This window comes from Dufourea novaeangliae, unplaced genomic scaffold (assembly GCF_001272555.1).
Source record: "Dufourea novaeangliae isolate 0120121106 unplaced genomic scaffold, ASM127255v1 scaffold65, whole genome shotgun sequence".
Taxonomy (NCBI): domain Eukaryota; kingdom Metazoa; phylum Arthropoda; class Insecta; order Hymenoptera; family Halictidae; genus Dufourea; species Dufourea novaeangliae.
Genome location: NW_015373961.1, coordinates 3,804,805 through 3,820,026, shown reverse-complemented (window position 1 = coordinate 3,820,026; position 15,222 = coordinate 3,804,805). Strand labels below are relative to the sequence as shown.

Below are 15,222 nucleotides of genomic sequence, written 5' to 3'. Positions count from 1 at the left end.
GGTAACCTGCTCCGGACAAACCGCACACACAAACACACGTTACATAAACCCTCGGTCCCGACGTACCGTGTGTGTTCGCGATGGACAGAGGAGCCGTTTCGCTTGGTAACTTGGTCAAGGTCGGTCCTCGGAGGGCACAAAGTGCGCCGACCCTGGGGGGCGACCTGCTCGAAAACCGGTGGCGTCGCCTTCGCTCGGAATCCCTTCCCTCTGTCCCGATCAGGGCGAACCCTGCCTGAACCGGTGTCGAAGAGCGTTCGCCGTGCGTCCCCTACGGGCGTGCACACACCATGGCCTGGCTGGCTGGCCTTTTATCTTTTAAAAGACCCGAAGAGGGAGAGACACGCGGGAGCGTAGCGAGCGAAGGAACACGGGGTTCTTGGTGGGGAGGAGACACCGATCGTGCATGCCACCGACCACAGTTTGAAAGCAACCTCCGTCATGATCGCGTCAGCTGGCCTCTAGTCGCCCCCCACCTCAACGGAAAACAAGCCCGCCCGTCGGTCCGCCGTGTGTGTGTTTGGACTTGCTTGCGCGGCGGTTATAATACTCGCGCGAGCAGTTTCCCGTCCGGCATCTCGGCCAGGCAGGATTGGGCCCCGACAGCGCCCGCGAGTCGCCTCAGTGGAATTTGGTGTTCGAGGAGGAAGATCGATAACATTGGAAACTTTTGAAAGTTCCCTAAGAGTATACAGTCTTCCCTTTGTTCTACACGCGGATCCGTCACGGATCGAAGAGGGTCTCTTGTGGGATCGGTTCACAACGATTGATTTAGCCAGATGTGAAAGTTCCGAGAGTATCGGGGGAAGAAGAATCAAAGTGGATGGGATAGTGGTAACTGGATAACGGTGTGTTTGTAAACGATGTGAAGAGGATCTCTCTCTCTCTCCGCGCGGAGGAAATCGAAGGCTCGATCGATCGCGACCGTGGAACAACGCGGCCTTTTGTCTCGAGGGTCTGTTCGACGGATCCGAAAGATGAACGGCAGAAGGAGAGTGTTCAGTGCCCTGGACGGGCTTAAGTGTGATCGTGCTGTCGTATGGTCGGTGTTCATGTGGTGGTGTCTTGTTGTTCTGCCTGGTAACGTCGAGAGTGCACCGCCTGGGATATGCGCGATGGACGGGTGCAACTGCACCGTCAAGGCACACCGTTGGATTAACGTCAAGTGTGTCTTCTCCAACGATCAGGTGAATAAAACACTACCCTTCGTGACTAACCCACGGAATCTACGTATGTATGTATACCGGCGACGATGCTTCTGCTTTTTGGAAATCGATCGACTGGATCCCTCTTAACCGTTTGAGGGCTCTTTGTCGTTGAAATTCGCGACCGCCATGATAACGAAAACATGCGACGCAAATGTAGTAGTTAGTGACTAACCCTCTCTCTCTAGGTTTCCAGCTACGTTCGTACATGGGATTATGACTTTTGGGTATCTTCAGTGAGATCGACCGCGTGATCTAAAAATGGAAACTCTTCGATGCCCCTGTGACTATGCGGTACAGTCTCATACTACTGCAGCTTGAAAACAAAGAACCTTGTTAGGATCTTAGGAAATCAAGTACTCTGATACTTTCTTTGACATAGTCATTGTCGCGTCGGTCACCGGTGACCGCCAGAAAACTTTCCGTTCGTGTCGCATCGACCAACGTTGATCGACATGTCAACAGATAATCACAGTTCAAATATATCAAAAGATTGTTGGCCTGGAAAGTCAGCCAAAATAGGCTTCGCAGTGAACATGTTAATCTTCCTGATTCAATCATACACGAATCTTCAGAAATCCCTCCAATCTGAAATTTAACATCAAAATATCAAATCGGTTGAAGATAACTTGAAAGATAGATTAGATAAGTTGATCCTACAAGGAATCATTTTATAAAACTCGTTTTCTTCAGTCAACACGTGTGTCTATATCGTCGAGGTATCTCGCGATCGCCCGAAATTGCTAATGACCGTTGTTCAAGGTGAACGGCAAGTTCGCAGCTCTCGAACGGAGAAAGTTCCCAGAGGATTCAGGGGGATTGTATTCCGGTTAGAATTAGCATACAAATCATTGGTCCGTGAACAAGCCGGGAATCACATAGTAGGGTGCACATGTGAGACTTCGACCGTACTGCTGCACAGTCGTCTTCTATGAACACGTTTCGGAACATTGTACATATCCGGAGTTCCACTTGCCGTGTCTCGTTGTCATCTGCGCTTGGCTGGATGCAGTCCAACTGATGGCACCATATACACACCTCGAGAAGAGAGAGAACGTGTTACGGTTGTACCGCGCAGAAACCGGCTCTCTTTCTTTCGAGTTTCGATCTGGAACTTTCGCAAGAAACTTAAAATCGCGGCAGACGCGACCGTCATTAACGGGATAACGAATGGGTATTATTAACGATCACTATAAAATGGACACATGTTTCACAATTAACAATGTTTGTGAATTAAATGACTCGAAGGTTGCTCATAAAAACTAGCTAATTAAAGTAATAATGAAGGGACTTAAAGTGAGGACGTTTTCAAAAATTAAGGTTCAATTCAAGCTAGGTACTGGTGTCTTTTTTCCTTTCGATGTACTCGAAGTGTTAAATTCCTCAAGGGTAGCTACTTTCGGTAATAATAAATTAAATTCGGTGATAAACCGCAGGATCTAATTTTAATCCAGAACTTGATTCTTGGAATTTTATTTACTGGTATAGTTAATGATCACTATGATGGACACACAATAATTTTCATTCACGACCGACACCAAGAGTTTGTCAATTAAATTACTCGGGGGTTGCTATATGGTAATGGATAAATACGGCTGGTCAAATGGATCGATAAAGTGTAGGATCTAATTTTAGTACAGAATTTTCGCTTGATAGTGCTGGTGCAGCAGTCACAAGGAAGGAGTTCGTATGTTAATTGTATGTAACGCGTCGGGGAATTGACGATGGTCTCGATTTCTGAGGTCGGCCGTCCGGGGTTAAATATCGATGCTACGCTCCTCGACTGCGAACTGGGCCTCCCTGCTTATTGCCTATCTTTATGCCCGGATCTTAGAACCGTGTGGAAAACGCAAGGATAACCAGTTCTCTGCGCGGCCACATTCACGTTTTACGAAATAACGTCTACTCGGACCGAGTTCTCGTATGTGAATTTTACAAGAGTCGTTGCCTTTAGAACGTTTCGAAACATTGTAGCGACAAGTTTGCAAATAAACGTTTATTTATGGGAGAGTCACGAGAACGACGGAAAGTTCTGACGAGAACCTGAGAACTCCCTCCGATTTCTACGAAAGAAATCCTCTCGAAAGGGAACGATTAGAAGGTTTACGGTTACCGTGTTAACTATTTTCTCCGTTGCAGAGTTAAGCCCACTTTGAAGTCTAAAAATGCAATTTTTTTTTGGCAATTTGTTTTTACAAAAATGATAAAGTGAATGGGAAATTTATTAACATACATTTATTAGAATTAAGATATACTTATAAGATTTAGGAACAATCTCTTTTATAGAAGAAAATGGCGACGCTGGGGTTGATCCACGTTTAGCTGTTTTTAAGAGAGAATCTATGTAAGTAATCGGTGTGCAGGATAACTTGAAAACGGTTTGACCTAGAACAAAACCCGAAACATTTTCGTTCTACATGAAATTTACTAAAGAAATACATAAGGATTTTTAGAAATACGATTTTTGTGCAAATAGTGAATATTTGAAGAAAAAAGTATCGTTTTTAAACCGAAAAATTCTATACAAAAATCTCCATAGTAAATAAAATTTTTAAAATATCGGAAGATCCCGACGTATTTCTTTAGGAATTTTCATGTAGATCGTAAAAATGTTTTGTTCTACGTAAAACTGTTGTCAAGTTATTCTGTACGCCGATTAGGTGCTCACTTAAAAACCGCCAACGTCGCCATTTTGTTCTACAAAAAAATTTTTCGCATACCTGAAGATGTGCACAATAAATGTCTTTTAATAGATTTCCCATTTAATCCCTTATGTTCGCACGAAAAAATTGCCAAAAAATACCTTTTATATCAGCTCCAAACTGGGCTAATCCCTTACTGGTTCTCATGACACGATTATCATGGAATATTTTCCAGCTTCTTTGTCAAGTACATATGTATGTACGTGTTCACCGCGAGCGAACGGTTATGCCTGACCATGTTTCGCATTATTGAAAGCAATTTCTGTCGGTCTGACAAACGCCTGTCGCGACAGGCGTAGGCGTGACACGCATTACAATGTATACCGGGTGTCTCTCTAATCATCGGTGAACATGGGAACGATTAAAACCGATGGTTTTTCTCGCGATGACCGATGATATCTCGCGCGCAGTTCGTTGACACCACGTTAGTTCGCCACGAGTCAGTCTCTCGGGCGAAATATACTTCCTAATCGAATCAGATCCAGCTACCGACGCCACTTATCATTCCACCGTCGTTAATTCCATTTACAGGCCGTTGCTGGCGCGCGGTTGTTTGCGTTAAATGCCAGTCAGGCTTTCTTCGATCGTGGGCTTTCGGTTGGTTGACGACTGATACCTCGTTGAATGAAATACCTACGCGATTACAAATCGTAATCGTTGCATCAGAACATCATTAACTAATTTCTCGAGAATTTCCTTCATCGGTATTAAAGCTGAAAACGTTATCTTATCTTGTGCCGACAGTGATTGATAAATGCGTTCATCGACACGAATATTGGTCTCATTCTACAAAAATGACTGTTGTTACTGTGTAACGTAAGATCAGCTTCGAAACGCTTCCTTAACACTAGAACTACCAAAACAGTACAAATTACTGGTCAGTACATTCTTGTAATGACGATTAAAATGTGTTACAACAATGCATTTTCTGAGATTTGTTACAACATTTACTGCAATATAAAAGTGAAGATTAATGAATGTTAATGTATTGGAAAAATCGATGGAGGCGTGGTTTGAATGTTGGTTACAGTTTATAGTTGTTTACAGTTCAAATGCGAAGTAGCTTTTAACAGTTTTAAAATTGTCTAAATCGGAAGTCTGTGATTTGAATTGAAAGAACAATGCGAATTTTCATAAACGATATTTGTAAGTTCGCGCATGCAACCTGGAACTCATAAATTTTATGTCCAACACTATTTATTGATTCCAATAATACTTGCTTGTTGGGATAAAGTCGTGTTTTGAAAAGTGTAATGAGTATACTCTCATAGAGGACGATACATTCTAGCCCATTTGTAAAAATTTCACCCATGCACTGAAACGGTCAATTTCTTCCTGATTTAATTTATTTTGTAATCTCGCCAAGTTTACTTGTTCCCGGCGAAAATGGTAAAAGCGATGTTACATGCACGACTGTTACAGCCGAACACTGCTTTATTTTTCCTAGGAGCAAGTTCCATGGTGTACATTTTTAAAATAATGTTTAAATAATTATAACTGTTATTATACCGATTAATTTAAAAGCATTAAATAGCACAATAAATATAAAAACACTGATTTTTCTCAATCTGTCTATTTAAACATTGTGGACAATATGGATACTCGACCTACTCTCCGTAGTTAATTTTTCTATCACTAGATGGCGTATCAAAATTCATACTTTCCCAATAGATTTGTATATTTTCCAAAGTTTGTCATGCTTATCGATTCCATAGAAATAGACAGACGTTCATCATCGGTCGTTCTAGTCTTAACAATGCCCAGACGGACGGGACTATCGTCAGCAAGGTTACACACCGTTTCGAGGAATCTCGTACAAACACGAAGCGCCGCGTGCGTTTATGCATTCAGATGAGCGTTCGGGCGAAGGCCAGACCCCGTTGTGTAGATCGTCGCGATAGGTCCCACGAAATCGTCGCTCGCCTAAACCTAGCCGGCTTGCTTCCGCTGCTCGCGACTTCCGGTCGATGGGGTTGTGACCATGGCTCGAAGTCATCAACAGAAAGAGAGAGAGGAGACCATGACGCATAGTCATCGGCGTCCACGAGATATTTCTTCGTACCCCAGAGCCGAGGGCATTGTTCCTCGATCAGCCTCTCGCTAAACGATTCGATCTCCCCGTCGAGGCTATTCTTAGTCTCGCAGTTCGCGGAAAAAAATTGGAAGATTAAGCTTATCACACCGTCAACGGGGTACGTTGACCTAGACGTGAGAGCCGGTTGTTACACGATTTCACGATTAACGTGTGTTCGATACGTATCGCGTATGTAATTCGTGTCGTTCATTCAATTGCAGACACGATATCAACGCGATCAGCCACAAATGATCCCGTCAATTAATAACATACGCAGGCAAACGCGTGCGTCCTCGATTAATTCCGCCATTGTATACCGCCCCCCCCCTTACTCGCTATCTGCTCCGCGATACAATAACCGCCGATGTAAACGTTACTGCGATCGTGTGCCCTCGACGAGGGCAAATAAATGCCAGCGGCTGCGATCGGAAACGGAGCTGTTCGTGCTCGAACGATAAAAGCACACAGCCCCAGTTACGCCGGAAACGAACGTTCCATGGATATTAGCGAGACCCCGTACGCGTCAACGATACGTTCGAATGGCTCTTGCGAGCTCTAATTAGCCCGAGCAATTATCGTTCCGACTGGTTCCCACCCTAAAATGGCTCGATCGTGTCACAAACTGGATTGTGTCACAGACTTGATCGTGTTACAGGCTGGCATCCACGGATTTCGCGGGGAAGTTCGATTCGGGGACAATGGCTCGGTGTCCTCGAGAATCGGTCCACACCTCTGCGGGCCTTTTATTCGTGCCGTTGTCCAACGCGGTCGTTGGATTAATAAATTGACGGTCCACAAGGGTGTAGAGGGACAAGCGAGGAAAGGGGGGAAGCTTACGATCCGCGGTGGGAATTTTATGCGTACAAAACCCCCGACACACAAGCAAGAGGACACGATACTGCCGCGTCGAACTCTCCTCGGACCGTTTGCCCAATCCTTGCCCCGGCTCAATTTATTCACAATAGGCTCTTTCAACGAATTACTGTTCGGTCCACGACGAATCTCTCTGGGTGTTACCGAGCGGAGCCGGTAATCATGCGGGCGCGCTGTGTCGCGGTGGGACGAGGCGCGAAGGGGAAAAAATTATGGGTGTCGTTTATCATGGGATGCTCTGCTCCACCGTATCCACTAGTTCCTCTTACTCTTTGATCTTTTTTGTCGCTTTTTTGAAAATCCTCTTTTTGGTTCGTTTATCAGTAAATTGGGAGGATAAGGAATAGGTTTTCGTGTCGCTTTCGGATCTGTTATCGGGGACTTTTTAGATAGTTGGGAGTTAGCGATTTCAGGGTTTGAAATAGAGAGGAAACCTCTAACCTTCCCTATCGTGGATGAAACTTATTGTGAAACTCGTAGAAAATTCATTAGATCCGAGGCTTGCTGAGCTCGATCTGATAAGAGAGACCCCCACGGTAATCGAAAATTTACATCATTCCGACAGGAAGGGGCTCCGGACGAGCGTTTTCTTGAACTCTGCTGGAGTCGAACGCGATAAATATCGGGAATCTGTGCATTCAGTGGGCAGTATAAAATACAGATAAATCAAGTATGAATAAAACAAATTTACATTTATATGTGTGTATGGACCTTTTCCTAAGAATGTGTAGTCAAATATATTCAATTGCTCTCATAGTAACTATGAATTTGGTATGATTTTAAAATTTTAAAAATTTATTTAAGCCTGTATACCTTTTTACAAATATTCCCGTAAATATTCCAGTTAATAATGAATAAGTAAAATTTAGGTACATCTTTTTCATTTTACGCAAAAATGATGTAGGATTTAAGAAATAGTAGACCTTGGTACATCTAACAATAAGATGTAAATACACTACCTACCATTCATAAGTATTAGGACACCCGGTTTATATCAAGGAAACGCGATGAAAAATTCGTAAAAGTGATATATTTCAGGCCACTTTTATTACTTCGTTGTAGCATAGGCATTGTCCATCGATTTCTAATATTAACTAAACAATATTTATTTCGGATTATTTCAGCCTTGTAACATTTACTGCATATTCGATAAGTGTCGTAACACTTACGAGCAGGAGTGTAAATACTAGACAATTATAATTATCCGTATCATTAAATAGAGCCATTAAAAAATTCTTTAAATACAACTTCACCTCTCGACCAGGTGAAAAAGCAGTTGGTCTCAGACAGAGTTGGGTACAATTTTATTCGAATAATTATAATGAAAAGCAACAGTATCTACGAGCGTCATCCTGAGCTTTAAACAGTTAATGAGATTAACCCTTCCGTTGGCAACAAACATTTTCACGCTTGTTTAAATTTTTGATATACAATATTCTTTTCCCACAATTTCATTTTTATAACGTAAATCGACGTAAAAACATCCAAAAAAATGTAGGCAATATATAGAAATGGGCACCCGATTGCCAACTTAAGGGTTAAATAATCATCTGCTAAGTCTCTACTCATTCAAGAAGAAGTACTACTTTATTATAAAAATTGCAAGTTCCACGTTTACCACTAGAACTACCAAAGTATTCAAAATAACTGATTCGTGGACTCCTATAAAAATGAATCAAATGTTATAGCAATACATGTATTTTCTAAGATTCTTCGCAACTTATATTACAATATAAAATTTAAGAAATTCGTTAATTTATCAATTTTCACATTTTGAACAAGTTGTCCTTTCCACCATCGTGACGAAAATAGAAACACTTTCATCTTCGGTAGTTCTACTGTCAATCGATTAAAAATAGCAAAGTACCTTTCTATCTTTTACTAGTTATTCAAAACCCTATATCTGAATTCTAAATTTGCCCATCTCCGGTCCCAGATCACGACCTCAACACCGTCCTAAAAATATTCACCAGTCTCCTCGTCTAATTCGAAAACTGAATACCACCGTTTAGACGACGGAATCGTGATTAGGCCAGAGCGATACGCCGGCCACGTTCCGTATCTCGGCACTGCCCTTCCATGCGTCATCGCAATTAAGCCGCGGAAATCCTTCGTGGAGCACGGCGGCGGGTCTAAGCTGACACCGGTTAACGCAGCAGATAACTTCGATAACCCAATAAACGAGCCCGTGTAGATCGTGATTACAGCTTATTATTGGTCCCCGCTGGTGCGACTCGGTCGGATAAATTATTTTCGAACGTGGGCCTTTCGGGTGGCATGATACATACACACATATACAGGGCGCAACATCGCGCATCTGGCCCGATTGTGGTTTGCCGGCTTTGTCTGGAGAATTTGCTCGGAGGGGGCGGTAGATATAGCTGACATCCTGCTTCGTTCATTCCCGACGATAATTCTCTGTAACACCCCGCGAGCACACTCGAGTTATCGCGATTGGTCACACGTGCGAAATGACCCCCTCTCCCTTTCTATGTCTGTGCTTCTCGCTTTGATTCCTGTACTTTGTACACCGTGTGTATGTAATTCACTGCACGGCCGCTTGTAAAGTCACGGGCTGTAGATTGCTCGCCTGGGCTCGAGCATTCACTTAACGACCCGTCGATTGGCCGAGCGGGATCCTCGCGGTTTCGAGACGCTCCGCGGCCTTGCCCAGTTCCTCCTCGCTCGAGGACTTCGTCATTATTTCCTGCGGTGCGGTATGGACTTTGCCTCTTCCTTGGTTTGGGATCTGCTGTGGCGATTGTTTCTGTTCTTTATTTGCTTGGTTGAAATTAGTTTTAACGGTCGTTCCTTTTTTTTTATTATTATTCTGACATACAATCGTCTCGGGAAATAAACGGTCCCTCTGAATTGGTAGGATTTGGGAACAATGATGAATCTGGTATTGTATCAGATTAAACGTTCTTGTGTTCGTTTTAGCATTTATTGGAGATTCATTAGCGTGTTTAGTATTTATTTTAACAGCATCTTGACGAAATATTATGTTACATACGGTTGGTCGTTAGCTTACTTTCCGAGGCGACTGTAGGTTTGGATAATTGTGGCTTGAAGGAGATACGTGAGTTTTTGTAACTTCGTGACGCCACTGAAGAGATCTCGAGGGGGTAATGATGGGCTCCGTTTTATCATACAATGGGTACTGAAACTATTTACACGTGCTTATTTGGTTTTAAATAACTACATAGCGATACGGGGTGTTCAAAGAAAAAAGTCTAAGACTTTAGGAGTTTATAGTGTCCACTGAAATAGAGCAGAAAATAGACATAGGTCCTAAAATCAATTCATTCGATGTATAATTGACGTCGTTGTACAAATAAGTAAGTAAGTCTGACTCTTTGCAACATATTGAATGTAAACAGAAAAATTGGTTTAGATTAATTCAAGGTTGTACGACAACAGGTATAATTAACTTTTTATATTTACGAGCGTCCGATATCGTAAATGAGTCTCTTCGGAACATATTGTATGTAAACAGAAAAATTGGTTTAAAAGTGCACTTAATTCAAGGCTGTACAACACGTAATATAGGACATGAAATAAATGTTTGAAAATGTACGTCGATCTATGATCCGCAGATGTGTTTTGTACCGAAATGAAAGGAAGACATGTCGAACATCTGTAACAAGTGTGAAAATAAATTTCTGCATTTTTCATCGAAAGGATTGATTAGAAAAGATTGATAATATATGTTGATTAGACATTTTTTACTCCACTCGATGAGTACCATGAACACCTTGGACCTTTTTTTTCAACAGATTCTGATATTGCAGTTTCTAGAATCTCAGAGCATAGTTAGTGCAATCACTTTTAGAACAATGTACACGCTTTATCATTCTATAGTTTTTAACCTTCTGAATATAATCAATGTAAGAATATAGATTATACGAACACCCTCAGCTGAATTTAATATTTTCTTAACAAAATTTCGAATTTCCTCAGATAACAATATCATACTATATTTTCTTCCCATTTCATGGAATTCCCTTTTTCAGATTTTATTTCCCCCTGATGCTCCCTTTATATTACTACATTCTATCCAGAGATCTCTTTCATTTTCTTTCAACAATTGTCACGAATTCTTACTTAAGAATATTCAGTTTCAGTTCACCGGATAAATACGTTCTATGAACTAAATAATGGATCTCCTTGGTGACCAAGATTATTCTTATAATTTCCATGTAATTTTTTCCACAAGACACCTACAGATTCCCGACACGGACGCTGTGTCAGTCAAATCGCGTGTCTCGCACGGTTACTCATCGGCGACTCGTTACCGGCTCCAGAAAGATACTTACTAATTGCAGGCGTTATTTGCCGAGCGGCGCGGCACGGGCGGCGGTAACACGCGCGCACTCGTCGAGATTCTATGCGTCGTGAAAGGAAATGTCGCAATCGAGTCTGTGCACGTGAACGCTCGTTCCCGCGTGAATGTTGATCGAGAGACAGACTCACCGCAGTTGAAACGCTCGATGACTTATGCGCTGGCAAAAATAATATTCGTCGGAAATAAAAGCTTGTGTAAACTTCCGGGCAGCTTGCACGAAATAAAAATAGTCATTTTATGAGCCTAATTTCTCATACTCGTTTTTTTTTTCTGTGTTAAGAATACGGCGAGAAATTAATTTCTTTTTTCGGTTAAATATATCAGTTCACAGAAGATGCAACAGCTTGTCTGTGAACATTATTTCTCTAATTATTGTCTGCCGCATTTGACTATAAATATCTGTGTATTATTAGGTCTCTGAAAATGTGTGAGCTTTGTTAAGAATGTATTGAGGTAAGAATTCAATGCAACGAAAATATTTGTGATCGTCGTTACATTGTACATTTATTAGTTGGCAATTAATTCTTTCTAAATAGTTTCGAGATATTTATGTTTTATCTAATGATAAATTGAGAGATGGAATTTATATAGCCACTTCAATTAAAAAATATACCATCTTCAGTTTTACCCTCTGCATATATTTAGTTTGTATTTTAAAAAATTATTGTATTTCACAAGAGTTTAGGGACACTTCGGAGCATTCATGGTAAGGCAAAAAGGTTCTCAGCTTCTCATAATTTGTTTTTTGCCCGAAGCCCAGCCTCTGCTTAGCTTCTGTTTACTCTGCTTTGATTAGTTCCACAGGGGGACTTAGACAATAGCGCCGTTGCTTGTGTTGCATTCATCGAGGAATCACTGTATTTTGAACACCATCAAAGCTCGTTAGTTTTTGATTATTTCACTTTTATCCTTCTATAATCATTAGTATTTACGAACTAATCTCATTAATAACACAGACATATAGTCCGTATTTTGAACATTCCTCAAGTTTTAAACAGTCCTGTGCACCAACCTTATGCACAGACAGTATCACAGCAATTGCAATACATCATCTTCTTTCTTATAGTATTGTCTAAATTCATGGACAATATTCGCCGAGATCACAATCCCAATTCACATATTGAACATTTCTCGAACCTTGAATACAAGACGTGTTGGCATGTCTTCAGGAATGGATACAACGAGAAAGATCAAGGAAACTTAAGTAAGTCATTGTTTCAAATTCTTGCCTGCAACGATGATTACTTCGTCAGGCCCTCGACAACCGAGATAAAGCGTGACCAAAAGTTTTTTTTCGTTCTGCCCTCCGTTCCTGCACTTCCGGCCCCGAGCGCAGGCTTTTCACGTTTTCCGCGGAAACTCGAATTCGTCTCGGCTCGTTTTACAAAGGACGCGACATAACAGGCATACGTGGGAATTTCACGTTCGAACGTCCCCGTGATTTATCGAGCGTGATCTCGGTTCGAGATTTCTTTGCCTCGGTATGGTGATTACCGTGGAATGTTCACATAAATCACCGTTGCGTTCAGTGAAACGATGTAGTCGAGGCGTCAACCTTGAAATAATGGACCTCGAACGTTGTGTGCACCGGGGCAACGGAAGCCGAAACGATCAATATGGATCAACGTTCCTGTTGATCCCGAAGGCAATATTGCTGACAGAAGGATCCTCGAGTGGCTTTAGTTCGCGAGAGGTGCTCGACATCTTGAAGTAGTTCCACAATCTCCAACTCCGTTCGACATGCCAGACGGCGAGAGGTCTTGCGCGAAACAGCTATATCCTTGGCACATTTGTCATAATCGTCAAATGTTCTGCGTGCGTTCGCAATAGCTAGAAAATTTATGCTAAACAATCCCAATTAAAGTAATCCTTTTCTTTTTATAGAAACGATTACAGACTGTCACTTACAGTAAGTCTGTCTATTTGTCTTCTGTTCTATTTCGATCTTAGTTTTCCGGGAGCTTCTAGAAAAATTAAACGAACCCTCTTCCTCACACTCGCTAATTGTACTTACAGACTCCCCCGCAGGCTAGCCAAGGCACGCTCACAGACATCACTCAGTCAGCCACTTTGGCTTATTTCCTAAACATTTCCGTCACACCCTCTCATGGAAAACTCTCTCGCCCCATGCTATTTCCCGATGCAGGGCTTCTATATTTACCGAACCGTCCATACCTCGTCAGAAAAATGAAACGTTATATGTATAATATTCTTTACCTCGACATTAACAAAAAATTTTGTAGCATACCGCGGTTCTAAATTCATTTTTAAAGCATTTTAAGTTATGTCGAGCGTTATAATTGACAACGAAAGTTGAACAAAGACAACTGAAATATATACGAGTAACTTACAATTTTCTAGATAAAAAATTATTCTAAAACATTTGAGTACGTCCATTGATAATCCATTACACTGACATGTGCATACTGTTTTTCAGTGTCTCATGTTATATTATTACTGAGGTTATGTTCTAAATATCGATAGAAATTTTTAGGGTCATTGTTGATAACTAAACTGCGGCTCTTATGCATTTATAGTCTACAGGACTCTCTAAATTAATTAAAAGCCAAAACTGCACGGATGCACAGAATTTTCGTTCTTATTTCAAACCTAATAAGATATTTAAGAGTAGAAAGAAATACCTACACTTGCTCTTATCTTTACGAATCCCTTCATAAAATGTTATTTCGCACAAAAATCTGCAGGCTACTAATAACATTGAATAGTTGCCACTCACAGCCATATTGCGCATTTACCACGAGCAAAATGTTCCAAACAAGAAACTACTATCCTGTAGACCTGCGTTTCCCAAATTATGTTCCGCAGAACACTGGTGTTCCGCGAAAAGTCAATAAGCGTTGCGTGAAAAATTATTTTTACGTGTTTTGTTTTAAATAATGAACATTCGAGAATAATGTATATATTATTTATAATTTAATTATATTTATTATTTATATCTACTTACCCTATAAAACAAACCAAGGTGTTCCGTTAAAATTTCAGGATTGTTAAAGTGTTTCATCCTAGGAGAAGTTTAAGAAACCTGATCCATTACAATTTCTTTTGAGTTCATTTAAAATTCCCGCCATTACTTCAAAATTACGCCGCATAACGAAAGTCCAGCGTACATTGAGAAGGTATGACGGTCACTGATCTTTCCTCCCTACCTAAAGAATATACAGCACTTTAGTCCGCGGTACACGTCCAGCCGCGATGATGCTCCGACAATTAACCGAATTATCCGGCGACGAGGGCGCTCTCGCATAATGGCGGCGGATCCGGTGTATCTCCCTGGTTTCGTGTGTCGCGCGCGCTGACCCGGTCCCCCATACACGCCCTCCCACCGTGTGGGGCAAAAGTAATTTGCTCCGCGGGGAGAAGGAAGCGTCAGCGCCCGTGCATCGTCATTCCGCGAATTAACTTCCGGCATTCCCGTGACAACCATGACGGTCCACACGGGTTCTCTACGTGAAATTCGTGGGACGCGATATTCGCGCAGGAGGAGACAGAGATAGAGCAGCACACTTTGCGCTCACCGTGCACGGGGAACGGTAATGCACGCGTACGCGTAACACGGTGGTTTTGCGGCCTGGACGTTGCGGCTCGGTCAACGGAGGATGCTGGAAGATAATGCTCCAGCACCTGGGGACTTCAGATTTCGTCGGTGTTGTTTATTTCACTCGACGAACACTTCTAAGCAGTATTCGTGTTTTGTAACGGTGGAAATAGGTCGAGGTTGATGTGAAGACTATTGTTGGGGATATAAGTAACGGATAGTGGATAATTGGCTTTAGAGGAGAGTGTCGAGTGCTGAGAGCGTTTGTGATGGAAAATAGAGAAATTGATTGAAACCTTCGGAGGTGATTCATTTTAGATTCCTATTGAGTACGAGATCAGAAATTTTTTGGAAATGGATGTCTCAAAGATTTTTCACAGTTAAGCTACATGTATTAATTAATCAAGTACTACAGAGCCTCCTGTTTCCGAAGTAGTAGGGGAGAGAAAAATGTTCGTATAAACGAA

General features: G+C 41.8%; 1 protein-coding gene across 1 annotated transcript in view; it reads left to right on the top strand.

Moving 5' to 3' along the window:
* The first annotated feature begins 977 nt into the window (after positions 1-977).
* Positions 978-15,222, top strand: part of LOC107186538 — a 39,930-nt gene continuing 25,685 nt past the window's right edge. The window contains exon 1 of the mRNA XM_015574431.1: positions 978-1,187. Coding sequence (XP_015429917.1) covers positions 978-1,187 — 210 coding nt within the window. The remainder of the gene's footprint in view (positions 1,188-15,222) is intronic.